Source organism: Zosterops lateralis (assembly GCF_965231275.1).
Source record: "Zosterops lateralis genome assembly, chromosome: 3".
Taxonomy (NCBI): Eukaryota; Metazoa; Chordata; class Aves; order Passeriformes; family Zosteropidae; genus Zosterops; species Zosterops lateralis.
This window is the reverse complement of record NC_139764.1, coordinates 92,063,280-92,076,900: the sequence shown is the minus strand read 5'-3', so window position 1 is coordinate 92,076,900 and position 13,621 is coordinate 92,063,280. Positions and strand designations below refer to the sequence as shown.

The following is a 13,621-nucleotide window of genomic DNA, read 5'->3' as shown; positions in this document are numbered from 1 at the left end:
TTTTTGGCTAATTTATCTTTTACTTTTTTTTTTTCATAATTTTTAGTTTGTATTCTCTTGTACCTCAAAGAAATAAAAACATAACCTTCATCCCTATAATATTCACTATGTCTGTGGTAACACTCGTGTAAGCCATTTGCTGTATTGTTGTTCTGCACCATTAGTCCTAGACACCATGCTATTTCTAGTCCACATGGTTATAAAAATAAAGATTTTTCCAGGCTTTTAAATTGTACAAGCTCCCCCTGTTTAGTGCATTATGTTTCCATAATAATAAGCTTGAAAAGGAATTTTGCATATCAAAGCTCAGACATAGATGGATTTCCAGTGATTTCAGACTAACATTGTGAAACTAAGAATAATGTTTGTTCTCCAAAAGGTAACTCATATAACATGTGTAAATGTACAGACTAAGTACTGTGCAAATTACCATCAACAACAAATTTAAATGTCAGGTATTGTCCAAGAGTGTGAAGTATAAACCCAAATGCCAGCACAGCCTCTTTGTTGAAGTCTGGAATAAAAAAGCTTGTAAGTTTAGGGATAACCGCCAAAGTAACCTACATGATTCATCTTTTGCTTAGTTCCACAGGAACCAAATGAAGAACTGCTACCTTCTGTGAGGCTGAGGATGCCTCCCCCAGGCCATGGATTAAATGATGGATAGGAGTGCAATGATGGTTTCATTGCCATGCTTTCATCACCATGTTATTGTGAGCATGAAATGCAACATTTATTAGACAGGAAAAGAGACTGAACTGTGAAAGTATTAGGTTACAGACTTGAAAAGCATTGAATTCTTGTGTCTTGTGTCCTTTTATTTTTGTTTTAACAAGGGATGTCTTAATGGATTTAATTTTTATTGAACTCAAAAATTATTTAGTTAGTAAGAAAGATAAGTGATTATGCATTATGCATTGTCAATTTCTTTAAAAGTATATTTTGTGCTACCCCCCTTTCCCAAAAAATTTAATTGTGAATCAATCTGGAACAATTGCATGATGAATTCTAGCAGTGAAGATTCTGTCATGAAAATACTTATACTACTTAAAAGTGGAAACTTAGGCCATTAGACAACTGATAAAAAGATATTTCAACAGTAAAGGAATAATTTTCAGGAAAACCATACTCAGTTCAAGATATGTGACATAGTTACTGTGAAAGTTGCTGTAGACAAAGAAATGGTCAAATGGAACTAAAAAGCTAGACAAAAGCAGAAATCATTGCTTAAACAGATTGGTCATATTAAGCTCAGTGCCATTAGGAACAACTAAACAGCTGATAGTTAAGCTTTTGCCAGAGGAACTAAGTTGTCAACAGATGTGTCAACATCTGACAGAATAATTTCCAAATAATTGTAATTACAATTGGTGTAAGTTGCTTACTTGTATTATCCTAATTGGTGACTTGTGTTGTTAAGTTAAAGACTCAGACATCTCTAGTCAGCGTTGCTTATGCACGTACTTCATGAGAAAAATTTAAAAATATTGAGAAAGCAAGCAAACAACAGTAAAAGCAAAAGTGAACTAAACCAACTACATAACTGCCTTGGTTTTGTATCTTTGTTTTAATAATCTGAGTGTCCAAAGTTCTTCTGATAAGACAGAAACATTACAATAAATTGAGAAAAAGTCCTTTGCTACTTGATTAGCATCCTGACATTTGTTTTATAGTAAGAATAAAAAAAAAGATCACATCTTTGCTTGTATGAAAGCAGACATAGGCACATTTTTAATTGAACTATCTGCTTACACAATATTATAACTAAGAGAAATTTACAATGCTGCAGAACCGGATATAGGCATAGAAAATTATCATAGATAGGTCTGACTCTAGAAAAGCTGGATATCTCCAAATTTTTTTAATTATATTTTTATTATTTTTTAAAATTTTAAGAAGAGTGGGAATAAAATCCTTTGATGTATTATTTGCCTTAAGGACCAAAATCTGTAAAGCCACCTAAAGAACTATAAATTTATCATTTAGTTGAAGAAAAGGATACAGTTCTCTTAAGTTACAACAGCTGAGAATTTAGCTGAAGAAAAGAAAGGATAGACTGTAAGGGTAGAACTAATATTAGGTATTTTTAAATTAAAGCTATCAGAGCCTGTAAGAATGTCAATATGACTAGAAATTGCCAGTATTGCTCCTATCATCTGTCACTTCTATTGTTTTGCTAAATATCAAGTAAAAAATGACACAGTTAGAAATAAAAGCTCTCAGTAAAATAAACTTCAGGTCAATAAAAGCAATAGGCCCATTAGCATGAGATCCAAGTCCTTTCAGAAGTCTAGAGCAGATGGAAATTAAACATTCAAGGCAAGATTGATCTGCTTCAACATAGGTGACTAGTCTCATTTCAGATGCCTTATCATATCCAAGGTATCAGTACAGGACTGGAAGAGAGGACTTATAGTTGCATGACCTTCTGAAGTGGCAGATGGAGAATAGCCAGGATATTTTATGGCATCTCAAAGAAAACTAGACACCTGTGAAAAGACAGATAAGATTCATTTCATCTGCCCTTAAATATTCAGAACTTTGAAAATTGCTATTGGTATTTCTAGACCTGTAGCTGAAAAGAAGAAAAAGGCAACTTCAGATGGAAATTTATCCCATTTACCTTGGATATGTAGGACAGAATTAAGTTATGTTAGATGGCATTTTTTAATGGTTAACTTATGAAAGAAGTTTTTGCTCCTAGTAACTTTTTTTGTAAAAAAGAAGCCAAATACCAAATCTGCTTATACTCCTTCACCAGAAATTGTTGGTGGACCTCCTTGACTTGCTATACGTGGCTTCAATGTGTTTAACCCCCAGAGTAAAGGTCAGTTTTGGACACTAAACTTCATTTTTTCTCCTTTTATGAACAACTACATGGTAATTAGGTTTTAATAAAAAGCATTAGACTGATTAAGCTTAACATAATCACTCCTGTCAGTTCATGTCCTCATGTTCTACGTGCTGAGCTGAGTGGGCAAGACAGGGCACTCTAACATTCAAACATTTTGCAAGATTCAGCCAATTTTATTTTTTTTTTAATTAAAATACCTCTAATTATATTTACAATCAACAGTAAGTAATTTATAGGTGATATTTTCTGATCTACCTTCCATTACCCTTTCACAGCTACTCTTTTTTAGTCAGACGCAGTTATGACGTTCTAAAGTGCAAAGTATAGAGACTAATTAACACATCCACAGCACAGTGAAACAAATTCTCCAGATGAAAATTAGCACTTTAATGTTTTGTCTTTAAGCTGCTCATTTGACCTGATATTCTGAAATATATATCCTTTATCTGATCATAGATGCAGAAACTCATCTGTCCTAGGGTGACTATGATGCTTGTATCCCCAATCGTCTGTTCTGTGTGTTCTGTACCCACCCTCCCAATTTCATAATCCAATGCAGAAGTTGTATTACTGAAGGTTTTCCAATTCTGTGCAATTCTGAACCTGAAATTTACTTCTTCAATTATAATTAAAAATTAAATACTTGTTATCAGATGCAACACTTTAAAATCCTTCACATGACACAAAGACAAAAAACTTCACCAATTACTTTCATAGAACTTGTAACAAAATGTCCACATATTCTGCAATTGCCAAAAAATCCCACCATTTTAAAAATTCAGAAATCTTTTATAGAGTTAAAAGCTACTAAAGTACTGAAATGTCAATATTCTGTGCAGCTTTGCTATAAACTGTCTGACAGTTTGAACACATGGTGAATAGTAAAGTATCAATAGATTCCCACTTAGCCATAGAATAATTACTTTAAATCTTTTACAGGTCGAGACCACAGTGGTCTGCTCATTGCCCCAAGAAGACTAAATAAACTAGACTGATTTTTAGATTAAATAACATTATTTTAACATATTCCTTAAATCTTTTTTTTTACTCCTTACAATTAAAAAAATTAGTAGCATATTCCACTTGTCAAGCAGATTGAATGAAAATATTTTCCCTATACTTGATCTCTCAGATGTTCATCACTAATTCAAATTAATTCCAGTAAAACATACTTTGTGACTAGCATCATGATCACTCAGTGCATCCATCAGATATTATACTATGATGGGAAAATCAGTTATTCTCTCTTAAAGCATTAAATTGTCTTCTACTTGCTTTTAGGGCCACTGAAGGTTAAGGAATGTGTTGGTAAATCAAACTGCTTAAACATTTCTGCCCTTTTAAAATCTATGCATAAACTTGTTTTCTTATAATACAACCTTAAATGTGTTTGCTAATCCTGTCGAGAAAAAAAAAAAAATTTCCACAAATGTAAAACTTATCTTGTTTTTTCAAAAAACAATGAAAAGCAACATATTATATAGCACACTGGTGAGAAACTTTAGAAACATTTATTCTGCTCTGTCTTTAATTCATTTTACATATTTTTAACTAGTTTTCTTTAGGCTGATGAAAGAGTGTTTTGGGGGAGGCAGATACAGCACTCAGAAAAATACGGGAAAATGAGGTAAATAGGTAAATATAAAATGCATTAGAGACTTAGAGACTAGAAAAACCCCAAGTTTACATCTTCATGCAAATAATGATGACTGAAAACTCTTTACTGCTGAATGACATCATCTATGGAGAACAATACTTCTCACAGACATTAATTCATAATTCATAGTTTTCCTATGACTCATTGAATCCTTACATCTCTAGATACAAGGATGCAACAAGTGAATCAAAGACAAAGATACAATCTCCTGTGTCCTACCCCCAGTCTTTAGGTCAAAATAACACAGGAAAACTCTATATACGCAGTTTTAAAATATTGATCACTTGTACAATATTGATCATAACTTATCTATAAACAGAGAAGCTTTCACTTTATACCTAAAGATCAATTTGATTAGTTTAATAATAAAATTTTTAAGTGTGTTTCAATATGGTAAGTTGTCTTGTATTCTAGCTTAATCATACAAAGAATGTTTAGGTCATAAAAATCATGCATCATGCAGCCAATGTTCTGAGAAGAAAAATCCAACCAACATAAACTATAAATATGAAGTAATACATTGTTGGGTAACACTGGTGGGAATATTTTAGATTATTGGTGCAGTAGGAAATTTTGACTTGTTAAATAATGCTAACCGAATAACACTAGGTATGTGGTTGCTGTGGAAAACAAGGAATAAAAAACCTGAACCATTCAAAAAAAATCCAAAAATTCTCCCTAGTTGTAGCCATTTGCATAAACACATAACATAATCAAAATAATCTCTTTTCTTCTAAAGACTGAGGAAGTATGAAAAGAGTAGAGAAAAAGTTAATAAGTATAAGAATAAATTATATAAATAGGGTATGAAATAATTATATTATTATAGAACAAAAATATTTACATACTTGAAAACTGAATGGAGAAGCCTGATTTGCTGATGAAGAAATCACTGTCAAATTGTAATGTTAATGAGTTGAAAGTGCTGTGAATATCCTCTGGAAGAGCTGAGCCACTCCACTCTTTGAGAAGTATGCTGCTCTCAACAGGCCCATCCCATACCTTCAAGATGTCATGAGCAACCTCAGTATCAAAAACAATAAAATGCAGACTGCAAAGAAAAAGTAGAAGTACTGTGCATTACTTGTTAAACACAGTTGCATGAATCTCCAAGCAATCACTCCCAAAGTGTAGTTTTAAAATGCTGTTTAGTTCTGAAGAAGACCTGGGGGACCTGCAGAGTTATCCATATTTCCTCTTGAACAAGCTGATCTTGTAAGAGTCATGTAGTTCTGTTTTATAAATGTCTGAATGACAGGAAATGCTATTATGAGGTGTAAGTCCTCAAGACTTAATTTCTAAGTCTATAGATTATCTTATTTTTATGATAAATATTTTAAGGTATATGAACTATGATTTCATCAAAGATTTACTCTTTTTATTCAAATGTGGATAGCAAGAATTCTGTTTTCCTTGAATTATATGCAATTGAAAAAATGTAGCAGCTACTGCACAGTAGAACACATAGCACAAAAAGTCCTGTTAGTATGGCATTTCCTTTCCTATACAAAAAAGCGAAAAATATCATAGATTGGCTTTTTGCTAGAGTTCATAAAATATAAAACTGTACTAAAATATCATAATCTGTGTTTACCTTCAGGTGAATAATTATATTTATTAGGTTGTTCAGGAATATTGTAAGTCAAAATATGGGCATTGTCTCCAAGTCCTGAATGTTTACATTCTTAATGCTGAAGAACTCTAATAGAATAGATAAATATCAAAATGTCTCCTTTTTTTGTTTCAAATAGTTATGTGTTGACATTTCTTCATCTTATTACTGCTTAACTTGAAATAATTAATTTCAAAATTGCTATTTAAACAAAAATCATGCATTGAAATTAAATGATGGTGTAAATTCAATATTTGGTTTAGTGAAACAGGATTACAAAAAAAAGGGGGGAACCTCCCACTGAATAATTTATCATTTAATTATATTGTTTTGCCTGTGACTCCCTTTAAAATCAGAATATTCTGTGATTATGTGTGTCTTCCAGAGCAACACATCCTGAAGGCCTACTCACAAAGAAGTGGCTGGCCATCACCTACTGATAGGAAGTAGGAATACATCTTTTGTTTTCCTCTGCTTCCATGCATGAACCTTTGCTTTTGTTTTATTAAAATGGATTTATTTTGATTCACATATGGTTTTTCTCATGTTATTTTCTCCCTGCTCCAGCCTGCTGAGGGGGGACAATGCCAATCCACTACAGAATTTTTCAGGGCCCAATGTGGGTTCTGAGATAACATCAGTTTTATATGAAGTTGCTATAGCTATGGTAGTAATCAGGTGTCAAGTTCCTGTGCAGGTCATGAAGTTTGTTGGTTTCACTGATTAATCCTTCATTTTTCTGAATTTGGGAACATGTTAATCCAAATAATGGTTCTGTGCTTTGCCTTGGCACTGATGGCATTGCTGTGCTGAGAGAGCTATCTTGTGGAGAGGATGAAGGAATGCAACACTCTTTTCTTACCTGTGATTCATGTGAACTGTTGTATTATGCAGATTCCTGAGGTTCTTGTTCACCCTTATGTAAACTGTTTAATAGTGCTGATTAACCCTGTAACATATTTGGGGTTTGTGGAATCTGGTGTTGTCCTGGTGCAAAAGACAACTTTTGGGTGAGGCGGTACTCGAATGCGCCTTGAATGTTGTTTTTCTTGTCCCATATCCAGGGACTTTACACCTGAACAGGCAAGCAACCTCAAAAACTGATGCAACACCTTATAGAAGGATACCTTGACTATGCCAGATAAATCCAGCAGTTTGTGTAGAAAAATATGAGAATTACAAAAAATCTATAAAATACCAAAGTCAACCATAAATATTGAAATTAAGCATGTACCTTATTGTCTTTCCTGGATCTCCTTCAATAATCCAAGTGCAATGAAGATTGTTGTCATATGGTGCTGGGTAACCAGGGGACAAAATGCGCCCCGATGTAGCAGCATGAATTTGACCACCACACTCAGCTGCAAAATTAGGATTAAATTCCTAATGAGACCATAGTAATTGACACATCCATTTTCCATCCTTTCCACATCTCTGTGTTTTCTAAAAAGTTAACAGAATGACCTAATACTTCTGAAGTAGTACATATATATACAAACCAAGACATGTACCTAAGTTAAAACTAACACAATGATCTCATTCCTACCTTGTTATAAAGAAATAAACCATACTTCTGTGATTATGTTACTTAACTGACCAGACCGGTTCAATGTGTACTGAGACTACAAAAGCACAATTTTAGTATTAGCAAGACAGCAAAAATGTTTCAGAAATTTCCCATCAAACATGCTTAGCTTTTCTAACAATGAATGTTTGAATTCAAACTTTGCAGCATTGAATTTAATAATTAGAATAGCTTTCTGATTTGCTGTAATGTCAAAATGATTTTAGTGTAATGTTTTCAAGTTGCTTCTATATAACTTCAAGTTTAATTACACCAAAATGCAGTAGGTATTGCCCAGCAATTTCCTTTGGTATTTAAAAATTTAAATGCCATATGCTTGCAAAGAAAGAGAGTCAATAAAAAAAGCTATGATTTGATAGTATGTGGCATCTGGTTTAAAAAAAAAATTACTATCAGTGCTATTTTTGTGAAGAGACCAATAGCAATGCTAAGCATCCATAATCAAATGATTCTTATGTTGCTTGTTTAGAACACCATGCTATTGTCTGGCCAGTGTAAAGATACACTTTGATGAAAGAAAACTGTGTAACAGTCTTATACCACGAACTAAAAAGGATCAAAGATTATTCAGTTAGGTGATGTACTTGAATTTCTACTACATTTATAGTGTTGCCTTACAAGTAGTGTTGTTAAAAAAACTTGCCATGGGGATTTATTCAAGCACAGCTGTACAGTAAGCATAGTAAGAGAGAGATGTTAGAAAAAAACATGGCCGTTGGACCAAATAATCTATCAGCAATACTTCTAACAAATATTAATCTTTGTACATTCCACCAAGTCACTGCTTACAACTATGTTGTTACCATGAGGGAAAATTACCATAGAGGAAATAAGGTGACTGATTTACTTATTTATCCTGCTGGTTTGATCACTCAAAACACTAAATTCTTATATATACAGAAACACAGCAGGAAGCAACTTTTAAACGAAATTTCTTCAAGGATTTCAATTTCTTCTTGCCTAGGACTTCAATTAATTTCCATTATACAAGAAAGTTTGGATTGCAATAATCACTGTGGTAGATAACTATAGATAAGAAATTACTGATACAGTACTGTGTTTAGTAAAGAACTAAATTTAGCTCAGTGAACTCAAAATTTAAACTCAAACTAATTAACATATTTGACTTAAAATTCTTAGGAGGCTGATTTAGGAAAAGAATACATCATAAAATTTGGGATGATGTATTATGTTGGTTTTTTAAAAATCCATTTTAGGAGTAGATCAAAAGTAAACTTTCAGAAGATATTATAAAAATAATTCAAAAACCTTATGTTCCAATATGCAGAAATGAGCACACTGTAATGTCAGCACCTCAAAGAATATACTATATAAACAACTACACCATAACTAATAGAAGTGACTTAAAAATTTCTAGAAACTTCTAGAGGCAGAATTAAAAGAATTCATTGGCTTTCTTCATCAAGGTTTAGAACTCAGAAAAAAATGAGAATTAATGCTAAGACTGGTACAACTGTTTATCACTAAAAATTAGTACGTGTAGAACATGTGGAATATGTCTATGTATAGGCTTGAGGGGGTTTTTTGTATGAGATTGAAATGATAGTGAATACAATGAAAAATATAAATGTCACTGAAGAGAACAGCAAATATCAAATGCTGATCCAATCTATGAGCAAAAATAATCAATTTCTACAAAGATTTTAAGAAAATGTTTCTAAGAAAGAAAGTGATGTTTGGAACTTCATGAAAATTTCAGAAAAAGGAAGAAAAGTAAGTAATTCAAATCAGAGTAGAAAAAGATAAAATTCTAATAATATGAAACTGATGGAAGAATAGATTTTATAAGTCCAAAGAGGCAGGGAAGCAAGACTGAAATAATCTGCAGACACATAACTAAGTTTTCAGGGATCTTCATGGCAAGTTCTCCTGTGCACAGAACAGTAGCCCCCCATAATTTAATGAAGATAGCATACTGTAAAAGACTGTTTAGAAGGGAACACTTTTAGAAGATTGTAAGAGAGAACAGTCAACATTTGCTTTCTTGGGGAATTTATTAATGGTCCAGAGGAGATTTAAACTAGAAATGAGAAGGAGAGGAACAAGGACAGTAATTAAAAATATATGTAGAGAGATAAAAGTGTATAGAAGGATTCCTGTTGGTTGAACAGACAGAAAATAAGACTAAAATCTCTCTCAGGATACCAAAGAAAGCCTGATTATTCTGTTGATTGAGAGACACAATTTCACTTAGATATGAAATAAGATTATCAAGAAATTTTGGCACAAATTATTTCAAAAGATTGGAACTGAAATACAGAAGTCAAATCTAGTAATGCAAGGTACAAAATCAAAGCACAAAGACAAAAAAAAAAAAAAGAAAAAAAAAAGAAAAAAAGGCAAAAAAAAAGAAGAAAAAAGACAGAAATATAAAATCTTAAAAGCATATTGATGTAAAGAAAACTGGAAATATTGACTAGAAGCACATTACATGGTACAAATACAGTAATAATCTAAATAAAATCAGCATGAAAAAAATACATATTGGTCAAAAGTATTTTGAAGAAGGATCATGAAACTTGTGCTACTGGAGCAAAGACGGGAATTTTCTTAAGAATTGCTTAATCCTGGGTTACCTAGCTTCCTCCAGGTCAGATTGGAATACACAGGATATATATTTTTAATTACTACTATTTTAATTGTTGTATGTTTGAGATTTTAACATCCCACATATAGATTAGAAGACAAATCATCATACAAAGAAAAGGAAATAGGTAGATAGTTGGATTTATTCACCTAATAAACTTGAAACTAACAAGTATTTTAAAGTTGATTCTAAGTCTTGGTAGTGAACACAGACACAAAAAAATGTCAGAAAATGACCTTAGAGAAATGACTTAATTTAAATTACATGGGGAAATAGGCAAAGGTAGGACTAATTATGAGTTTTCTCTACAAAAGGGCAAACTTAGAGGAAAAGGAATCTAACCAATTAAACTGAAGATCATAATGACTTGAATGCATTAAGAACCTAGAAGAGTCTTTAAATGAAAACTGGATAGTTGTTTTGACCTCTCATATGTGTAGAAGTAAACTTACAGATAAAAATCTTGAATCAAGTGAGGAAAATAACTTCTACTATGACAGCAGAAATGCTGTTCACTGATTTTTTTTTTTTTTTTTTTTTTTTTCTCCTTTTTTTTTTTGGCACTTACCTTCAATTAAAGCTGAATGTTTGAAAGGAAGGGAGCTTGCTCTTTTGTAGACTACAGGTTTGAGAATGTGTTCAGCAGGAAGTAGGTTCTGGAATGGAGAATGTGGCCCCCAAAATGGGAGAAAGGCAACAAGCAAAGATTCTGTAGGTGAGGTGAGTGCTCAAAGCAGTTTGTAACCTGCCAGCAGCAGGCAGCAGGGGCAAAAACTAAGTATCAGAAGACATGCAGAAGGAAAGACTCATGGGAACTCCACGTGAAAATTGAAGTCCGGAAGTCACTGGCAATTGCTGGACTGGGAAGCAAATCTAGAGGATGCAAACTGCCTAGTAAAGGTATAATGGATAACAGCTGTACTGGTCTTCAGCTATTCTTCATGTTGACTAGTAATTCTCTATTTAGTATTTATATTTTTTGTAATGAAACAAAGTTTTAGGCCCTTGAAGGCATGATATTTCCAGAAAAGGTCTACCTCAAGGCTTTGACAGATGGGATATCTTAGTATGGCAACAAGGACTCCAGAGCACACAGACAAAAAATCCGGCAACATGGGATAAAAATTAGAAATAAAATTCATAGGAATGAGATGCTGAAATAATAGCTGATGGAAATAGATGAGGAAAAAAAAAAGCCCACAACCTTATTTGCTTTATGATGGGGCTTAGTTTATGAAGTGTTTAGACAATACCACTGCCTATGATAGTGTATCAGACTCAGTGACCCAGGGCTTCATCAGAACCGAAGTGGGAGTATTCCATCAAAAGTTGCTCTATAGAAAAAAGTGTTTTCCAGTAGTTTTATAGCCATCAATAGCAAGACATCTATTTCAGAGAAGTTATACTTCCATGTCCACATTCAATCTTTAGTTGAAATTTAAAATGTGCTTGAACTATTATAATCTCATGAAGTATAGAAAGGCAAAATATTTGGATTTTTTTCTTGAAACACCAGGCCAATCATACCAGAACATTGTCATGATCCATATTACCTATGCAAGTAGGCAAAGGCTTGTCCCAAACTCTTCGATCTCCACTTAAGCAGGTCATAATACTACTACCATGCATTGTATAGCCAGGATTACAGCTGTATAAAATGACAGTGTCTATAAAATGTCCTTCATCTCGTATCTTGTAGCCATAATTTGGTATGCCAGGATCTTCACACTTTACTAGGTCAAAACCTGCAAACAGAAATGGGGAAAGAAGAAAAAAAGACAAAGACCAAATAAAACATAATGGCAATGAATCTGATTCTGATGCAAATTTCTCATGATTCAATGATATTAGAGGCATTCACAGTGACCAAATATAAATGGTATATAATGTGGGTAAATCAGAAACTGAAAGACTAGGAACTATTTATTAACTTGATATTTGATTATGACATTTGCTTATTGAAGAAAGCATCTTATCTATATTATTCTAAAATAGATTGATAAGAAATTTATTTATAACATTCGTATGTTTCATTATTTTTTATTCAGTGGGAAGGAAATATTGATCCTGGTTTTGGCACAAAGTAGCAGCTTCGCCTCCTTGCTTAATCTCCATAATGACATCAGGAGACTACAGTGGTAACTCAGGAAGCATGTGCAAAGGCTACTTCATCCACCCTAGCCTCAAGACATCATGGCTTCAGTTTCATCTCTGCTGAAAGGAAGAGGTATTCCCACACTCATTGTCAATTTGCATCCTCCTTTCTGGCCTATTAACATATTGAATGTGATAGTATTCCAGGCCATGCTGGATATGGCATTGAACAACCTGTTCTAGTAGAAGGTGTCCTTGCCCATGCGTAAGACCCCAAGAAATTTGATCTATAAGACTTTTAAAAGTGCTTAAAGTTGTTCATGTACTCTGAGTTAGATGCACGGGAGAAATACTAACAAGATACCCAAAAGGTCAAAATAACATAAAAAGCTTTTACTGGCACCTTTAGAAAATCAGAGAACTTTGGCAAAAGGTTTCAAGCAGCATTCAATCAATGTGAAACAAACACTTCTCAAAGCATTAACTTGACCCATTCAACTTAGCAAACTCCAAACCTGATCAATTTTAAGTTTCTCAAAACATTACTCAAAATTGCAAGATGAGGTAATCAGGAGAGAAAAAGACAGAAAATGCATAAAAAAGAACAAACATATCCATTACTCCTGGTTCCAGTGGTGTTCAGTTGATAGAAGTTCCAAGAGGAGGAAGGGTCTTGCCTTGTGTCTTGCTTTAAGTACCCTTTAGCTTTTCCTGGGTGCTTCCCCAGGTGGGGCTCGCTGTCATTCGGGCACATAGGAGCTGGGTGAGGGGCTCCAGAGGCAGGTGTGGGGCATTGCCTCCAGGGTGCCAGGGATTGGCAGCCACTGCAGGGCTGTGGTACAGGCTGGAGAAGGGTGGGGTGTAAGGGGCAGTTCATCACCTCACCAGAGAAAGACCTGAGCTGCCCCTTGCCACACACATCTACACACCCACACCCACCCCCAAATGTTGCAAGCTAGCAATCCTTCCAGGCCCTCACACCATGGCAGGAGGGTTGGAACTAGGTGATCTTAGGTCCCTTCAAACCGAAACCATTCTATGATTCTGTGAGGTCCTTCACTAAGTAGTAAATAACATACCTACAGACAATCTTTAAATATTTTACAAATACAGAAGCTAGAGTTGGTATCATGTTTTTCTTGTTGCCTTTCTCCTGGCAGTGGGATCAACCACAGCTGAAAAAACTCCACGGAGTCTACAGAGCTTTTCTT

The 13,621-nt window shown here is 33.8% G+C and overlaps 1 protein-coding gene across 1 annotated transcript in view; it reads right to left on the bottom strand.

Annotated features, from left to right (window-relative positions):
• CSMD1 (CUB and Sushi multiple domains 1) overlaps window positions 1-13,621 on the bottom strand; it is a 1,076,561-nt gene that overhangs the window by 169,133 nt on the left and 893,807 nt on the right. Inside the window, exons 24-26 of the mRNA XM_083857383.1 lie at window positions 11,870-12,061; window positions 7,358-7,484; window positions 5,360-5,562 (exon numbers count right to left, since the gene is read on the bottom strand). Of these exons, the coding sequence (XP_083713509.1) occupies window positions 5,360-5,562; window positions 7,358-7,484; window positions 11,870-12,061 (522 nt within the window). The remainder of the gene's footprint in view (window positions 1-5,359; window positions 5,563-7,357; window positions 7,485-11,869; window positions 12,062-13,621) is intronic.